Source organism: Nothoprocta perdicaria, unplaced genomic scaffold (genome assembly GCF_003342845.1).
Source record: "Nothoprocta perdicaria isolate Ctin4 unplaced genomic scaffold, notPer1 scaffold_98, whole genome shotgun sequence".
Classification (NCBI taxonomy): Eukaryota; Metazoa; Chordata; class Aves; order Tinamiformes; family Tinamidae; genus Nothoprocta; species Nothoprocta perdicaria.
Window position 1 is genome coordinate 2,424,200 of NW_020456287.1, and position 19,584 is coordinate 2,443,783.

Sequence of the window (19,584 nt, forward strand, 5' to 3'; positions counted from 1 at the left end):
ATAATTATTGCTTACATTTGAATAGATAATTCGATTAATCTGCAATGCTTTGCTTTCTATACGTAAGTCTATGAAAAGAGTCGCCCCAGGAACCACACATGTACACACTGCATTCAAAATATACCCTCAGAAAAGCTGCATTGCAATGAACCCTGGGCTGGTTTGTTGATGTGAGAAATGGTGGCAGTGGGAGAGTGAAATCTGGTCCTCTTCTTCCACAGAAGCTTCCTGCTTCTGTGTGTAATAGATAGAATGGGGTTATAAGCCTCATTCCCAGCCCATTCAGTTACTCCCAGAGGAGAGGGCTTTCATAGGGATGCTGAACAGGACAGCACTCTGCATCCTCCTTAGGGATGCCAGAGATGCTCTTCTGGCCTGGGGAACATGTATATGTCATTAGGAAAAGAGGTTCCAAGTAAGCCAATTTTGATCACAGGGCCAGAAAAGGTGGGATTCAGTGATAGGTGAGACTTGTCCTGCATCTGCAATGGATGAGGGAAAAGAAAATGTTGAGGATGGATGTAGAAGAGAGAAACCAGGAGCTGGATCAACATTACTGGAGGATGAGAAAGACAAAGGGTGGTTACAGAGGAGGGACTGTGAAAACTAACTGGCGAAGCAGCTGAATTTTGCATTGTAGAGTGCTTATGTTAACCAGAAATATTCCAGAATTAGCAATTAAGTGAAAATGGCTTTAACGAAACAAGACAGAAAAACCCTGAAACCTTCTCATAATTAGATAGAAAAATTAAATAGCAATGTTATAAACCCATAAAAATCCTAATCCGTAGGGGCTTTGCTAGATAAGAAATGCATTTCCATGTATGCAGGCACTCTGACAAAGGCTTCAGAATAATAGGCTCTCCAAATAACTGCTGAGATAGTCCACATTCTGAAGAGAAAACACTTCCCTACCCTCACAATTCTACATGTACATTCCAAAGCAATATTTAATAAAGCTGCAGGAAAAGTAATCATGCTTTTAATTTACATGTAAGAGGATTTGGGTGTTCTTTTCCTAAAAAAAAAAGAAAAAAAAAAAAGAAAAAAAAAGAAAAAAGACCCAAACTATTAAAAAAAAACCTCACTGAGCTAAATTCTTTCTATGCCCAGTAGTTTGCTGATTTCTTTAAAACTGCGTTTTGTTTTTTTTTTTTTTTTGGTTTGTTTGGTTTTTTTAAGTAAACTAAGTCTAAATTGTTTCCTTAAACCTTAATCTATTTAATTGTTGGGTATTTTTTCAATCAAATGAAATCATTTGTATAATTCAATCTTCAAAAATATTGAGTCATTCTTCAGTTGAAGATCTCCTGCCAAGGACAATCCAAATTGCTGATAAAATCATGCTCAATAGACCAGCTGTTTGGGTAATGAGGATGGTGAGTAACCTCTATAAGTCAACAGCCCATGTGTAGAGAGGTTGGCCAGCTACTCATCTCTAGTAAACCGTTATTGTCATCATGGGGAGAAAAAAAAAAAAAAAAAGCATTGATTACGGCTTTGACAGGCCTGATTAGGGCTTTAAGCTGTGGTGAATCTTGTTGGGGTGTGTTAAATCCATGGTGTTCTTCACTCTTGGTCTTGCCTCTCTGCTTGGGCATCCTTTCTGCCCCATAGAGTGGGCAGAAATATTGTGGCATCACAGCTTAAGTCACTGATGGAACTGAATTCCCACCAAAGCAGCAGGTGTGGACTGGAGTCTTCTGCCTCTGCTTTTGGGGTGGTAACTTCTAGAAAAAGGGCAGTTTAAATGACTAGGGTGGATATAAAAGAGATGTTAATGTTTGAAAGCTTGGCAGCCAAGTCAAAGTTTCTTCATCTAAGTGGTGTTTGGCAATAGGATAATGTCTGAGGTACAGACTAGAGCCATAAACTAGCAGCTCATGTGCTAGGAAACTGCCTTACTCTTTTACCAGATATCTGTGAAATGATCAAAATCATCTTAATTGCTTGTCACAGCACAAGCTGTTACAGTTACACTGCATTATTTATACCCTGGAATTGCCCACAGGCCCATTCAGGACAGCGCTAACATGGCAAGTTAGGCTCAGCAGTACAGAGCTGCTGACTGAAAGAAGGGAAGGTAAATCAGATCTGCAGAATAATATGGCCTGCAAAAGGAATTAGCAAGCAATTTCCCAATAGAAAGTAGCTTTATAGAATATCATATAATGCACTTATAGTTTTGCCAAGCTAGAAGCACTAATATCCCGTTTTGTTTTCATTTTTTAAACACACTGCACAAGAATAACAGCCACAATAATAACAGCCAAAACCCAAAATTCTTAGAAGGACATTTTAAGAATCAGAGGGAGTCTGCTTTACATTGAAGGCTTCACCAAACAGTTGCAACAACACCCACATTTTGCACAACCTTAACTTCATGAAGACAGCTTCTAAGACAGCTTCTTCACAACTGACTTTCTTTTTAAGGAAGATGTGAGTGTACATGTATGTGCACAAGCTGGAGCTGGTTTTGAATGACTAAAACCAATAAAGGACTCAATTTTTGGCCGTAGATTTCACCAGACACACAGACAGAGGCTACTGAGCTTTTCAGTGCTCAGAGGTACTCTGGCCTAGGGAAGCAGTGAGACTCTGTTGTGATGGATGAGGAGGCAGCTCAGTTCCACATAAATTCCTGGGGAGGATGCAGCATGTTCAGCTTATCTTGCCAAAGTGAATTTCCTAAGAAATAGTAATGTAAGACCAATACCTAAGAGTCTGCACAGCAAAGTGGTTATTGCAGGTGGGATTCATTTGTTAAAATATAATGTCTCATATCATTTTATGTGCCTTAGGAAATCTCATCTGGCCTCCAGCTGCCACTCCCAAGTCACTAGTTGTATGAATTGCTATTAATTACCTACTTTATTAACCTGAGAAAACAAGGACCCCAAATTGAAGTTGATATCCAATTTCAAAATTAAACTACATAGGAAAAAAATGGTGACTTCCTTTTGGGTAAATATACTGTGTTTGGGCAGCTGGAGCTCAGCCTGGGTGCTTAATCCTCCAGATATTTTTTCTCCTTTTTGTGAGAAACTACTTTTCATGTTGTATATTTCCTACCTCGGATCTATTTCTTTCCGCTGGGTGATCATTTGTGCTAAAGAGCGTCCCTAAGCATGACTTGGTGTTTGCTGTGCGTATCTGCCTCCAGAGCTCATCTCTGAGTTTCATGAGGCTTTATAAATTCACTGCTAATAAAGGCAGTGAAAATCACAGATCTGGCAGCAACAGCTTCCAGCACTTCAGGGGTGGCTGTTGGCAGGCCATGCCCTACGCATCCGCCTGCGCCCTGCTCCCACAGCGTGCCGAGCTGGCAGACCATCTGGGCACGCAGGGTACAGCCCTGTGCTGCTGGGCACTTGTGCTCGTGAGCAGGGACCAGTGCAGAAGCGCTGAGCTGCAGCAAAGCAGGGAGAGCTGAATGGGAAGGGACTTGCTTCCAACCCCCCTGGCTCACAGGAGCTGCTGCTGAACATGGTTTGCCTTTATTGGCTGGAATATGGAGAGGCTGATCAGTGTGGCTGATGAGGACTCAGCCTGAGATACATCTAAGTGCAGCTACTTACTGTCTGGGGCTTATGGAGGCATCTAAACTCAAGACATTGGTTTATCTTATATGTGAGAAATGTAATGGAGGGGGCTTGGTACTCTAACACTGTGCCAAATTTCTCTTTTTTTCCCTTTTTTTCCCCAGAATAGCCAAGGACTTAATGTGAATGGATTTGACTTTCTTTTTTTGTTCCCAAACTAAAAGCTTAAAATTGAATTTTGTGAGAGCTCCCTTCATGAAGTACCCTATGTTTTGAAGTACCCCCTGTGTTTTGATGAGCTATAAATGCTGTGGTCTTCATCATTCAACCTTGTGTGACAGAAAAAACAAGTCATGCTGGGTTAGCCAATGTGTTTTGTCACCAAAGTGAGTTTATTCTTGCAAGCACTGAGGAGTTGATGTATCTTTGAAAACAGCAAAGCCCTGAAATGTATTCTGCACTCGTTTGAGTTAGCGGAATTGTGAGAGTCCCTTTGAGGCAGGGAACAGTGTCCTGCCCTATTTTACCACAAGTCATCTTGGATCCTGTCTCCTTGTTTCCTGCTGTCCGCCTGTTATGCTCCATTGCTAGCAGTCACACACAGAGATATCCCCGTGTTTTGGGCCAGTTTGCAGCACAAGCCAAAGCAGATGGTTCCAGAAATGCACCTTGGATGGTCCTCCATGGTTGCCCTTCTTTGAACCATGCTTTAAGGGCTCTCCTGAGCACAGTTGCTGTTTGGAGAGCAACTTAAGAAGCTGGTTCCCATACTGGACTAAATGGTTCAGCTGAATCGTCAAAAGCTCTTAGAAGCTTCTCTGCTGAGGTGTATTTGTTTCCTCAGATCATTATTACTAAGGTTCCCCTCTGTCACTTTTAAAGGGTTTGAAATCTCTTAAAGAGGGCTGCTGACTTGATAATTACTTTTTTTTTTCTGTAGAAATATTAGAGTAAATGATCTTTGAAAGCAAACAGTGCAGTCATTAAAGTAACAACATAAAAACCCAACAAAAAGCAGAGAATACAAAAAAAAGCTTTGTCAACTAGTTCATTTGCCTTAGGTGGCATCATTTCAGCATCTGGCTGAGTGTTGACATACATTGCCAAAACTATGAAGAAAAGGATTTTGAAAGCAGGACAACTTATTAGAATCCTGTTAAAAAGAAAGGGTTTTAAAGTTGTGTGATTTTGTTCTGAACAACCTATCTGACAAAACTTTTTTTTTTTTTTTTTTTTTTTTTTGTTCACACGTTCTCTGCAAACATTGCTCAGAGTTTTCACCGGTTTTGGTGTTCCTCCCTCTGCTTTCTTGCTTGGTGCAGGAGAATTTCTATGAGCAGACCTGAGCTGCAGCTGCTGGGTTTTCAGATAAACGAATGACTCAGCCTATGCACTAGTAAAGGAAGTGATGTTCTTGATGAAACACTTCCCTTTCAATGCATCCTAGAAACCTTCCATTTTTAATTGTTTGCAGGACTTTAGTGAAGATACCAAAAGCAATGTATGCTCAGTCTAACTTAAGGCACTTTGATGCCACATTTAGGCATAATCACAGAATCATAGAATGGTTGGGGTTGGAAGGGACCACTAGAGATCATCTAGTCCCCAGCAGGGTCACCCAGAGCACGGGGCACAGGGCGGCATCCAGGCGTGTTTGGAAGATCTCCAGAGAAGGAGACTCCACAGCCTCCCTGAGCAGCCTGTTCCAGGGCTCTGTCACCCTCACAGGGAAGAAGTTCCTCTTCACATGGAGATGGAACTGCCTGAGTTTCAGCTTGTACCCATTACCCCTTGTCCTATCAATGGCCACCACTGAGACCATAATCATGCAAGGACCCTCTATAGTCAATGGGGAAAAGGAGGGACATCCAGAAGGGGAGTCAAACCACCTGTGAGCAGGTGCATCTGCTCTTTGGTATTTTAGCAGGGTGCCTAGATTGTTAATTAGAATCCCTTCAGAAGTAAATGGAGAAGAATAGGTGCTGCTAAAGCAGAGTACACATGCTATACTTTAGACATGGACCCTAAGGTGAAGTGAGCCATCCTCAGTAAATGACTTATATCCCTGTTGTCTCTAGAAGGAGTTTGGGGAGAAAAAGAAAAAGGAAAAGGAAAAGGAAAAGGAAAAGGAAAAGGAAAAGGAAAAGGAAAAGGAAAAGGAAAAGGAAAAGGAAAAGGAAAAGGAAAAGGAAAAGNGAAAAGGAAAAGGAAAAGGAAAAGGAAAAGGAAAAGGAAAAGGAAAAGGAAAAGGAAGAAAAAGAAAAAAGGGAAGGGGAGAGGAGAGGAGAGGAGAGGAGAGGAGAGGAGAGGAGAGGAGAGGAGAGGAGAAGGAGGAGGGAGGGGAAAGGAAGAGGGAAGGGAAGAGAAGGGAAGAGAGGAGAAGAAAGGAAGTTTGGGGCACTGGTTCAGTCTGGATCTCTGCACTGTGTATATCTAAAGAGAGGTGACATTAATTTCATTTCTTGAAATGAGTTGATTTGAGTTAAATCTCAGTTGATCTCTTCAAAAGAGTTGGGAGAGCTCCTTGTTAGAGGACCCAAGCTATTTGCTCTTGGGAATGTGAATATTGTAGTTGTCAGGCTGAGTTAGTTTATCCTCCTTTGCTCCACAATAAAGGCCCACATCTGATTACAAACCAGATACTCAGACAGTTTCTTTCAGTATCTATAAGTAAGCAAAATAATTTGATCTGTGCACTTTCTTTAAAAGAAAATAAATGCCTTGAGAAAAATCACAGCCCTACAGCAAAGAGAAAGAGGCCATCTTCATCAAACTCCTTACTTTGTCCTAGACTATTTGTTCAGCTGCAATATTACTTTATATAGTGCTCTTTCTTTTCCTCACATATCTGCTTAAATCCTTTTTGGATGCATTCCAAGTTTTAACTTTTTTCCCCTGCTTTTGTAGCTGATTTCATATGACTGTTTTTCACTGTGTAATTCTGTCAAGAAAAAGAAAAGTCTTTAGTTCTTTAATTTAACTTGGCTGTGTTTCAAAATAATCATGCCTTCTTATTTATTACCTGATTATCTCTTACTTTAATTTGTGGCTTTCATATCTCCAAATCCCTGTATATTCTTTACCATCATGCTCTTTATTCTCTGATTATTTTTCTAACACTCTGATTGATTGCATGAACTCACATTCTCCTGTAGTACTGGACTTTCATGTGAAGCTGTTAATTAGAGTTTCTCCAGAGGTCTTTGCAAGCAGGAATTTTAGTTTTTATTTTTGAGGATACATAGTTTTTACGCTTCAGTCTAAGTAATTCTCAAATTTCATCTGAGAAGACTAGCTTTACTTAAAGTTACATAATTAGAGTCTGCCAAATTCTCTAGGCTGCAAGCCCAGGATAGTCTTAACATTAGGTAAGGTGCAAATATTTAAGAAAGTAGGTCTTGCAATTAGCAGGTTTTCATCCAAGACAAATCCATATACTAGATTTTTTTTAATGTGTCATTTATTGCTTATTTTATATGAAAATAATATGTTATACGCTATTTCCAGGAACTATATGACTGTATGTGATAAATTTTTATAAGGTATCATGAATATCCTATGATAATTCTCTTTCTGAAACTGGATCCTGGCAGTGTTCCATAGAAGATCAACTATCCATAGAGTTTCTATTGCCAAAGTTCACCCAGATTTGTCTTACCCATTTGCCTTTATATTTCAGAAAGAGCTAGAGGGCTACATAGCCCATGACCTTGAATATCACATTAGAAGTCAGGCATGTGAGTGTGTTGTAGTAAGCCCACCCACCGCTGCAAAACTCATGCTCTGTATTCTTTGACTTCTTTTGCTGTAGTAAATATTCTCTTAAATTCTATGGATCTTCTTTCTGCTGTATCTTCTTTTAGTATTCTCCTCATTCAACTTGTTCTTTGTACGTTTTCCTCAAGTAAAGGTGTGTAAGTTCCCACTCTTTCTTGCTTTTAGTTGGTTAGAAAATGGCCATCTAGTCCTATGGATGTATGGTCTGTGGTTCTGTGATTTGAGAATTAATCCTGACGCTCTTACTGCCAATTCCAGTAAAACACATCTGAAAACAGAAGTCTTAGTGGCTATCTACAAATTTACCTGAGTTGACTTGGGCAGTCCTGCTTCACTAAGCAACCAGAAGGCAAGAACTTCAGTGCTGTCTTCTACCAAACAAAACAGGGAACCAAAACTAACAAAATGCTGAAACCACAGCTTCTCCTTCTATACTGGCTTGTCAGGTAAACAGTGATTTGCAAAAAGCAGCCTGAGTTCTGAGCAGAGAAAAAAAATGCTGTGATGTATATCATCTATATTAGCTAGAAGGTTCTTCATCTGTTGGGAAAATTATTTTGGCATGAAACCAGACCTAACTGATCCTATGGCCAAGGACATCTGCACATTCTTGCTCACATCTACATGCCCCTCAGAGGACTGTCACACTTTTACCCATTTTGAGAAAAGTATCAGCTTTAGTGCACGGTATTGGAGATCAGGGTTTTGACATGATTTCACTTAATTGTTTTAACTATAACATTTAATTGGATGGTCTTCCTCTTCATTTTAGTGTTTTGACATTAATAAATATGACAAACTGCAGTGATGTAAACTGCAGTTCTAATATTTGATATTATGGTTTTCATGAAGGCAAAATGCTGTACTTAGTAGTTGAATTCAAGCACCAGTCCTGCAAAGCCCATTTGTTTCACTTCAAGTGCATGCTACTCCCACTGATGCCTCAGTGAGATTATAGTTGAGCATGAAGAAGGCTTCTTCTTTGGTATTCATTATTCTGTTTGTAAAAATATAAATCAAGAAAGCTAAGTCTGTTTTCTGTGACACATAACTTTTCTATAGGTGTATTTCTATTTGGTTTGACATTATATTTTATCATATGTAATCTTTGATCTTTAGAAAGCTTCATCTTTTTAAATGGAGAGTTTAATATCAAAGGGAAGCAGGAGTCATTTTCCAGGTTAAGCTGCAGTTAAATTACTCAATTACTGACAACCAACAATCTTTCTGTAGGGTGTAGTGGATTAGAATAGCTCATGCATGCAGTAAAATAGAGAACATCAGAGCAAAAACATAAACTCAGATGGGTTTTTTTCCCTTGTGCAATACAGGATTATAAAAGGGATAGTATTTTTCAGTTTAACACGTGGCTATCCAGTGTAGTCAATCATTCATTTCAGCAGGTACATTTGAAATGGAGTCTCCTAGGCTTCATTACTTAGCTATGGACTTAGGACTTTACTTACAAAAAGTATAGTTAAGCCTTTGGCCTCACCCATCCTCCCTGTTACAGGCTCTTCTTCAGCACAATAGCTCCTCTGCTCAGCATCATTCAAGAAAAGATAAGCTATTTTATCCAAGGCCTCCCACTGCTCCTGGGACAGGCTGGAAATAATGACCAAGTTTATCTCTGTGTTATTATTGCTCTAAGGTCAGTCTCAGTGCTCTTTCATCCATCCTCCAGTACTTTCCTGTCCTTTCATTTGTTCGTCTTGACCCAACTTATACGTGTAAGCTCTACTGCATTTGTTAGATCAAGACACTGCCTGCCATGCCTTAGAGCATTAAGTAGGGCAGTGATCCTTAGGGTAAATGGAGCACAGTATGGAGAAATAACCATGATTCTCCTCATCCAAGATTAAATATGCAATTGGAATTTCTACTGCATTTCTCTGACAGTGATTTAGCAGTTCTCTCTTCCTAATATGCATTTTGTGTACTCTTTCCCCCTCCTCTTGCCAATGCACAGAAGTTGAAATCACGCTGTGTGAGGGGTCACATCTCCTTTATTCTGCTCCAGCTTACATTACAGCTGAGGAGTTTTGCACACTGCTAACACTTTAAACACTTGAAAAAAATATATGTTTTCATTTTTTTTTCTACCTGTAAGCATCATGATGAGAAAGATTTAATTTTTCAATCTGTCACAATTATTTAATAGTTTCAGGAATATTTAGCAATTAAAAGAACTGTTAGATGGAGTCTTATCACGAGAAATGCTTTAGGAAACTCCTCCATAGAATGGTTGATTATACAATTTAGTGTAGAATTTAGTGTCGAATTTAGAAACCCTTCTATATTCCCCAATTCCATTTTGAAAATTCCAGCTGAAGCTGTTGGCAAGTATGTAGGGATAAGAGAAGGGAAGATCCATAGGCAGGTCTCTCCTGAGACAGCTGGGATGGTGTGCAAGAATCAGCATCCAGGACATTTGCAGTTGCTTCATTGCTCTCTGTGTTTTTTACTGGTTTTCTCAGTAAAAACACAGACTTATTGCATGGTCTTCAAGAAAGCCAAGTATGGTGTCAAACTATACAGCATAACCAGACTACAGCAAGTAAATCTCTCATTCTCTCTCAAAGGCTCCAAAATATAGTCTTTTTCTTCACATATTTTCTTTCTGTGACCCACAAACCCATGTTGAATCTTCCTTCCCAGATATCACCCCCTACATACACACACGCATACAGGGATGAGCAGCAGCCCTGCTCTACTCCACACTTTTGCTACTATAAAGAGAAGAAAGTAGATTGCAAATGATGGGGCAATACGGGGGTAGCAGGTCAGTAGAGGTGAGGAAGTCAGGCTAAACCATTCAGGATAGCACAGATTAATGCTTAATGTGTTTAATTCCACAGCATTAACATCTAATTTTGTTGTTGTTATAAATTATTTTAATCAAGATAGCACTACTATATTGATATTTTTCCCATCACTGCTCTGTGTGACCATTGCATCCAGACCTTACTGTCCAGGTATAAAAGAGGCTGGATTTGAGGACTCCATTCCCATAGTGGACCCCATGCAGCTGGTCCCCCACCATCATGCTCCTTTGCCACAGGAACCTCTGTTTCACCTCACAGAAAGTCAAAGACCTGGTCAGCCCCCCACTTCATATCCTGTTCAAACAGATGCAGATGTCTGCCATACGGTCCATTTACTATCTGTACCTAACGCACAGGGTCATGGAGACCCTGTACAGCGGATAAAGGTGTGCCATGATAGGTGCCAGACCAAACGAGTCTCCTTGGAAAACACAGTTTCCCTAGCTCCTTATCTTGTGGCTATTTGGACAGGGGCTTCTCCACCACACAGATGGAGGAACCTGTGCATCCTGAATGTATGTTGCAAGGTGTGGGAGCCCATGTCAGGGACTTTGATGCAGGTCAGCCAATATGAACTGTTGGAGGTGAGATTAGTGAGAAGAAAATCTCCTTATCCATCAACCTACCTTCTTTCAATAAGGTTTTGGATGCAGGGATTGTTTGTGGGGTAAAGTAATAAAAGAAGGAATTTTGGCTTGGGCCAGTAAGAAATTATGCCTGTGTGATTGGGATGTGAATGAGTTCCTTGCAACTGAATCCTGACCATATCATCAGCTAGCAGTTTACAGCAGAGTCCAATTTTAAGCCCCAGTGCGGAAACAATAGAAGTTGATTCACCAGCAGCTTGTGAAGGAAGCAAGCCCCAGCCCTGAGTTATGTGCAGCAACACCGAGTGCTCTGCAGGAACAACAAAACAAGTGCTCAAGACGTGCCTGGAGAGCAGAAAAGGAGAAAAAAAAAAAAAAGAAAAATAAAAGAAAAATAAAAGAGAGAGAGAAGAGTTAAGAAAAAAAAAAAAAAACCTTCTGAGTGCAGCTGCTGTGGAAACCAGCCCTACAGCCTTTCTCCGGACTTGGCAGGCAGAGGGGCCTCCTGCTCCACTACCAGCATATTTTCAGTGCCAGCAACCTCTACTTTAACTGTCAAGTGTAGTTTTCCCCTGTGTTGAAAACAGCAATTTGCCAACCAAGTGAGCTTGGAGGCTTGTCTGATGAACCATTATAGAAAGTGAAGGGGAGCAATTTAAACAGTTTTGCTTCTCTAATTTGAAAAAAAAGAATACACTGGGCAAACTAATTTCTCCCACCACGTGTTTCCTTTTCTGAGGTGGATGAATTGCAAGCAGGCAGAAAACTTAAAGGAATATTTTTTACTGCATCAGTATAAGGAGGAGCCTCCCAGTTTGAGCCCTTGGAAACACTAGGAATAATAATAAACAGATAAATAAATACACTTGTGTTTATTGCCCTTGTGCTTTTCCTTCAGCAGATGGTGCTGGTCTCAGTCTGGCCTACATGGCGTGGAAAATAGCTGCAGCCTCCTGTATCCTGTAGAAAGTGCCGCAGGTTTCCTATCATCCTGGGGCTGAGAAAGGGCAGGGAGCCCTTTTTTACCCAGCTGGGGGCAAACTGGCACCAAGGGGGCCCATCTGCTTGGGCAAATACCCTGTCACCATCTGCCAGCTCAGCCCTGCCGCGGCATCCCCGGGCAATTCCTCACGTGGCAGGTACAGGGTGCTCGCCAGGCCTCCCTGCTTGCATGAGCTATGGGGGTGGATGCAGGGAGATGGAGACCTGGATTTGATCCCTTCCCGGTTAACGCTGCGTGGTGTCTCGTTGCAGGGACCTGTGAAATCGGCTGGGCCTACTACTGCACCGGTGGCGGGGCGGCAGCGGCCATGCTCATCTGCACCTGGCTGGCCTGCTTCTCCGGCAAGAAGCAGAAGCAGTACCCGTACTGAGAGCAGCCGTGCCATCGGGCCTGCCCTGGAGCCACGCGACCACCACGGACATGAGACTTGCAGCATCCCAGCTCCTTTCGCTGGATGCGGGTGGCAGAGGGAAGAATGAGGGCGGCAGGCACGGGCAGGCCTTTCCTCATGGCCTCCCAGGGCCGGCTCTGGAAAACATCATCTGTGTGGACCAGGGGAGCCTGGCTCGTCGAACCGTGAAGATCCACCTGCACCCAGTACTCCATAGGTTGGGAACAAGGCAGTGCTGGAGGGCCAGGGCAGCTCCCTGTGATGCCTTGGGCACAACACTCCTGGAAGCACACACACACATGCGCATGTGAATTAACACGCATGCACACGCATGCACATGCATATACATATATACATATGCATGCATGACATGTGCACATGCATGCATATGTATGCACACACATGCACACACACGGTTGTTGACCATGGCACAAAACAAGCAGAGAGGAAACTTCTCGGTGCGATTCTTTCTTTTCTTTTTCCTTTTATTTTCCTTCTTTTCTTTTTTTTTTTTTTAATATTCCTTTCTGGTGGTTTAAGATTCAGTGTTACGACACTTTTTAACCAATACGTTAAACTTAATACAAGGACCAATAAGCCACTTGATCAGTATTTTGTATATTCTCTACACACTTTTCTCCCCAGACATTTAGCCACTGCTTATTCAGTCCTATAGAAATTTTATTAAGCCTCTGTATTATCCGCATTATTACAAAAATGCAACATAATTACTTGGCGTATGTAGCCTTTGCCTATAGTACTTTAAGGAAGTGCAGTAAATGGGCACTTTTCTGTCCATTGAAAATTCCACTTATGGTACTGTAGAACTCTGTTGGTTATGTAAGACTAACAGGAAACTTACTTCTTCCAGACATAGATTTTGTTGCTGTTATGTTTAGCTCATTGATGTCGTATTGTGCTGTACCATGTTTATAATTTCAATATTCATTTTTTGTAAAAAAACAAAAAAGTATATATAAATGTGCTATTTTATGTTTGTATTTGAAAATCTCTGTAAATAAATTTTTCCTTGATCAATACTTGCAATGCGGGGCAGTGTCGCTACGCAAAGAAGTTCCTTTCTCCCTCAGATCCCCATTTAAAGTAATCCACAGAAGTAATCATGACTTTGATAACCATGCTGTGTCCTTTCTCTCTCTAAAACACATACTTTAGGCTTCAGTTATTTCGCCAGAGCACAGAGTTCTGTGGCCACTTGGGACGACCTGATGTATGCTACACTTTTGTCTGAAACTGGTAGGTATAATGCAGGAGTTCTGGTAGACCAGCCTCATTCTGCACTGACAGCTGCAGACTCAGCATCTCACAGGACACTGGATATCTCTGTTTTAGCAACTGGAACAAGCCAGTACTTTCTTAATAGTACTATTTCTTAATCATCATCTTATTGTTAATAATCTTAATACTATTTCTTAATAATTTCTTAATAATACTATTACTTAATAGTATCTACACTGATCAAATGCCTACTAAGAGCTATTCCTTTCCCAAGGAGAACTGGCATTCTTCATGCAAAACTTGAAGAATTAATTTTAAGAGAAACAGTGTAACCTTTAGCCTTCGGAATTTGGAAGGAGCTTCTAATCCTTTCAATGACTAATATTATTTCCTTTCAAATGCATTTTCCCAGTATGTTTCTGTCATCGTGTCTTTCTAATCTTCAGTGTGTTCTAGCTGTGATTTTATTGGTTATTAATGCCTACAGCTGTTTTAACTGCTGAAATCATACAGCTGCATTACATTGGATAGGTTTTCTGAGGTGTGGGTGCATGGAAAGAGCAATGTTAGTTTACAGTGATCAATTCTGATGTTGCTGAACTGGATTTTGTTAAGTTTCATTATAGGCCAGGCAGTATTTATCCAATTTATGGTGTTATGTGGTGAAAATAAAATTGTAACGTAGCCTTCCCAGATTAGCCCATAATAGCTATATCATGTCTGACCGCACTTCTGCTGAGAACCACATCAACTATGCTGTGGAGACACAGGGCAGCCCACTGACCTGCCTGCCTCCTTGCACACCTCTTCCAGTGGCACCAACAGTAATTGTGCACATTGCTCTTCCTTTGGTCTTCCTTTCATGTTTCCAGGTTTTCTAGGCATTTCCTTCCTTGTAAAAGCTTGGGTCCATATTTCAAATCTGCTAGTGGATGCCAGTAGCATTTTGCATAACCTCATATTAAGTACGATTTTGCCCTTTAGAGCTGTGGATTTCAGTTTTATTAAAACCAAACAAGAAATAAATACAACTTTAGCTGCAGTACCCCTAGATCCAGTAAAATTTCTGACAGGTATCGCAGTGAAAAAATGATGCCTTTACACACTGTGCTGCAGTAGTCCTTTTACTGAAACTGCAGTTTGCTATTCAAAGTTTCAAAGAGTTGACTATAAAAAATGTGTTGTTTTTCTAAATTTAGCTTATATCTTTGTCCATGCACATCATAGAGAATATTTTGACGTTTTTTAGTTCTTCCTGTGCTCAGATTCTGGTTTGACTTATCATGACAAAACTGAGATATCAATTACTTCATGAAGAAAATTAGCTTCATATTACAATGCAATATAATTACTGTATGACTGACTTCCTCTGAATTTGTTTATAATCTTTTCTTGTTATTTGGAAATTGAATAAAACAGCAATTTTGAATAATCAAGTGAATGATATACCCTGCACCTGCTCTGTAGCTGGTTATCATATAGCTTTCAGCTGCTGTGATATGAATAAACCAATCACAGCTTAATTAGGCTTGTCCATATTTGTGCATTTTGGTTATGATACCCATTTGCACTAGAATATACATGCCATTTATTATCACATTTCTCTGGCTTCACAGCTACAAACTAATAACTTCAAGGTGGACAAATGACTGCTTTCAGTTTCACTGTTTAAATTGTCAATGAAATATTTACAATATTTACTCTGCTTAATTTACCATTTGTTTATTCTTGAAGATGAGGAGCTTGGCCTTTTATTTGTCAAAATGCAAGATGTAAACTTGGCTTCACTGAATTCTGTTCCTGCCATTATTGGCAATCATGTCACATAATCCTGTTCATAAATTCACCAAGCCCAATATTAAAGCTAGTATTTTTTTTTCCCTAGAACTACATTGGGAAGTTTGTTCCAAAATCTCATTGTTTTGGAGGTTAGGTACGTTATATATTCCAGCCTAAGGTTTTATGTGGTTCATACCTGCTTTTTCTGATTCTGTCTTTATTCTTAGCCTCAATAGCTCTCCTACCTCTTTAGCAACTAACCCTTGCTATATTATTACAATAGTCTTTTCTGCATAATTCTTCAGTTTGCCATGCCACAGGAGCCATGTTCTTCTGGTCTGCTTTCACAAACCTGGATGTCTGTGTCTCCATAACTTTCTGTTGCAATTGTTCCACAGTCTCTACATTTCTCTGAGTTTATTTTCTTCACTGTCAGTAATTGTGTAAGCAACGTACATTCACATAGTCCCTGTAATGTATGTCAGGTTGCCTTTTATATTGTGTTCTGGAGGTCACCGGCAATGTGGATATTATAGATCTGCTTCCAAAAATACTCTGAGCAGCAAGTTTCATAGATCACCTCCAACCAATATAACTACTATACAGAAATGAGTATTATCAAAAATTAGGAACAGAGGTTAATTCAATTTGGAAGTGACCTCTAGATGTCTCTACCCCAACCTTCTTCACCAAGCAAGTGTGAGTTATGAGCTCAGACCAACTTACTCAGGACTTTACAGAGTTGGGTCTTGAAAGCCTTCAAGAACAGAAAACTGTGCAACTTGTTCCACTGCTTTCATGTGGAGAATAGTTTAATTTCTGTATTTCTCTTTTCTGATAAAGATTTCAGAAATCATTTACAACTACAATTTATCTGTCATTCTAAAGTTTGAAGTAGTCTGTGAAAAAATATCAAACTGAATAGCAAGGCAGATAATCTGTACATCAACATAAGCATTAATTCTGCCCTATATACTTAACCTTTCAGAGAGACAATGATGAAATTAGATATGCCTTTTCTTTAAAATGACATTTTAATGAAATCCCTTAAGCGGAAATGATTCTAAATATATGCTTTCTAAACATTCTTTCTAAGTATTCTTGTTATTACTTAAATAAAGATGGATCAGAGAAAATAAGGAAAACTTTGAAATACAGGTTGAAGTTCATTTCTCTCAGTGTTGGGAAGGGTTATTAGGTTAACTTAAATAGATTTCAGAATATTTCAGAATATTTCAGAATATTTAAGGTTGGAAGGGACCTCTACAGATCATCTAGTCCAACCTTCCTGCTCAAGCAGGCACACCTAGAGCATGTGGCACAGGGTGGCATCCAGGCGGGTTTTGAAGACCTCCAGAGAATGATGGCATTTTCTGATGATCTTCACCAAGAAATAAAATGGTTACTTAAATTTATAAGGACATTTGGCCTTATATACTGGTACCAAGAAATAACAATATGTTAGGAATATTCCATTCATCATGGTGGCCATCTTAAAATAAGTCATCACAAGGAAGAGGGTAATTTGTAAAGAGAATATAACACAATTTCATTATGCGTATCTAAATCACCAGTGCACAGCTCATTTCTGTCCGTTTTCTCAGTTGTCTATGAGCAGATGAACTATGTTACTGTGCTTTAAGCTTCCTGAGAATCACAGGATAGTTGAGTTCGGAAAGGACTTCTGGAGATGTCTGGTCCACACCTCCTACTCAAGCAAGGTCACCTGGAGCAGGTTGCTCAGTGTTTGTCCAGATGGCATTTGAATATCTCCAACAATGGAGATTCCACAATTTCTCTCCAAGTAACCTGTTGCAGTGTTGAACCACCCTCACAGCAGTGTTCAGACAGTTCTTTGTGATCAGTTTCCTGCATTTTGGTTTATACCCACTGCCTCTCACTAGCCCTTGCCATCCCCTAAGAAAAGAGTCTGCTTCTATCTTTACTCCTTCCCCTGTTGGATCTTTATGCACACTGAAAAGATTCCCCACTGAGCCAAGGCTGCCCCCAACATGCACATCCCCAATTATGTCTTCCTTGTTTATGAAAGTGCTTTTGAAAACTCCATGCAGCCTCTCTATATCCTTCATGACATTCCTTCATGAATGTCTTCCTCTTCTTTTAATTCTCCAAGAGGTACCGATAGTTTTGACCATATTCACGCTGTACAATAAAAACAGTATTTAAATATACTTGAGAATATTAGACTATTGGACTAAGCAAACAGAGTCATGCTGCAAAATACTTTTGCTTCAACTAGACACTAAAGAACTAAATGCTTTATGAAGTAATATAAGGCAACTTCCTACAAAAGATCCCTGATTGGGTGGTTTTCTACACATTCCTCTACTCCTGAATTCAATAATTTTATCCTGTTCCCAAAACCACAGACAGATGTGACTGGGGTGACTGTTTTATGTAAGCCTGACTTTTGAAAGCCTAGTAGCTGCTAAATTGAAAGCACACTGTTATATGGGTACTCTGTTTTCTGTAAAGAATTCCAGGCACTTCAATGGATTTGGACCAAACTTCATGATTCTGTTCTAGCTACCATAGGAACCAACTGGAAAAAAGAAAAAAACAAAACAAAAACAACAAAAAACCCACTGGCTTACCTCAGCCATGGATTTAATGAATAAAATAAATATTTGGTATAAATACCAATATAATATAAATACCATAAATATTTGGTATTTGGCTTTGTTTTATATTCTGGTTAATTTTCCAACTTTTCTTCTATGGAAAATCCACATATGTGAATATATATATATATATATACACACACATGTTTTATATGCAAGAAAATCTCTATATCTTTCTTGATTTTGCACTCATCTAAATATTCTTTATCTTCTGACAATTAATAAAGATCCTGCAAATGCAAAAGTTATGGCAGGGAATATCCATAATAATTCTTTATTTAGGGTCTTGAATTTTTTTAATGCTTTATTTTTTTTGTCATGAGAAAGTGACAGAAAATAAAATTTCACTCTTCAGAGAGAGGTAAATACCACTTCTGCACGTTGTCAACAAATGCAGACAGCTTAATATTTCAACACAGTTATAGATATTTAATATAGTCCCTCTTCAATGTTTCACTGCATATCCGGACACTGTTGGATTGTTTTTCACAAACTACTGCCTTATAAAAGGGTTACTTCTTTCCTCTAACCACAGATGAGTCTGTCCCCTGTGGGGTGATTTCTGCTGGCATATCTTGCCCATAAGAGCTGAGAAACAAAAAAGAAGCAAAAGTATTAATGACGACTATTATATTAATGTTTTTGAATTCTTTGTGGGAAAGTGGACTATAGAAACAACTTTGGAAATGAACCACTGAGTTTACTGTAGTGTATCTTGGCATCTTTTAATAATGGATTATCATAACCCTGAAGTGTGGTATTCTGATTATATATTGAGAAACAGCTTGAACTCTTCCATAAGCATCTGCCATACCCTGCAGCAGTAAGTTTACCAAAGAGGTGCAAAGTGTGATGTGGAGAACAGCAGTAAATATGCTATTCACAGTAGGTTTCTGAGAAGAAGCAGAGACAGATTTTGCCTGGGATTGCTGCAAGGCACACAGATCTGTCAAAATCAACAAACAGGGAGCTGAAGTTCCTTTGCAAGAGGAGCTCTGATTTCAGCCAAAGTAATGCACTTGATCTAATTCTTGTGCACACTATAATTAGATATTAATCCCGGACTGTAGAAAACAAATTATATGTTGACAGCTATTTGAAAGCAAATAAGCTGTCTGTATCTCATAATTCTTAATACGGCCACTGAGCTCCAAGCAAGAAGTATTTTACTCTTTCATGTGTATTGTCCTAATTATAGCTTGTGTTTCAACTGAGATTTCCTTTTTGTGTTCCCTTGCCCAAGTCCTTAAAATAAACCCCTCTCTTGCTCTAAGGTGGGAGTCAGTTTATGTTAGAAGAGTACCCAGAACTGAAAGTTTGGGAAATAATAGTGCTGGTACTAGGTATAGCATGGAGGAGAGAGAGGTGAAAAGCCTCACACAGTGAGTTTATGAGACACAGTGAGTCATAGGGCCTAAGCCTCTAATACCACACGGTAGCCAGGTCTTTAGAAAATGATGGGCTTCCTTCCTTGTCCTCTCCATCTGGCTGTGGAAAGAATCCCTTGAGATCCACCTAGCCTATTGATATCAATGAAGAGCTGTAGCCTAACACCATGTATATAAATAGACTTGACTTTATGTTCTTTGAAACATTATGTTAGCTCACTTATCAGAGACAACAGATTAACAGAAACTGTTTATAAACTGTTAATAAACAGAAACTGCTGAAAAAAGATAGAATCTCAAAAAAAAAAAAAAAGGATAAGTTGAAAATGTATTATTAAATAAGACTGATAACACAGTTAAATGAAAGTCATTGGTACCGAAAGTCATTGGGTGACAGAGCCCTGGGACAGG

The 19,584-nt window shown here is 39.6% G+C and overlaps 1 protein-coding gene across 1 annotated transcript in view; it reads left to right on the top strand.

Moving 5' to 3' along the window:
* The window catches only part of LHFPL6 (LHFPL tetraspan subfamily member 6), a 137,110-nt gene extending 124,728 nt beyond the window's left edge, over window positions 1-12,382 (top strand). Inside the window, exon 3 of the mRNA XM_026053316.1 lies at window positions 11,986-12,382. Within this exon, the coding sequence (XP_025909101.1) occupies window positions 11,986-12,104 (119 nt within the window). The 3' untranslated portion in view covers window positions 12,105-12,382. The remainder of the gene's footprint in view (window positions 1-11,985) is intronic.
* The last annotated feature ends 7,202 nt before the right edge of the window (window positions 12,383-19,584 follow it).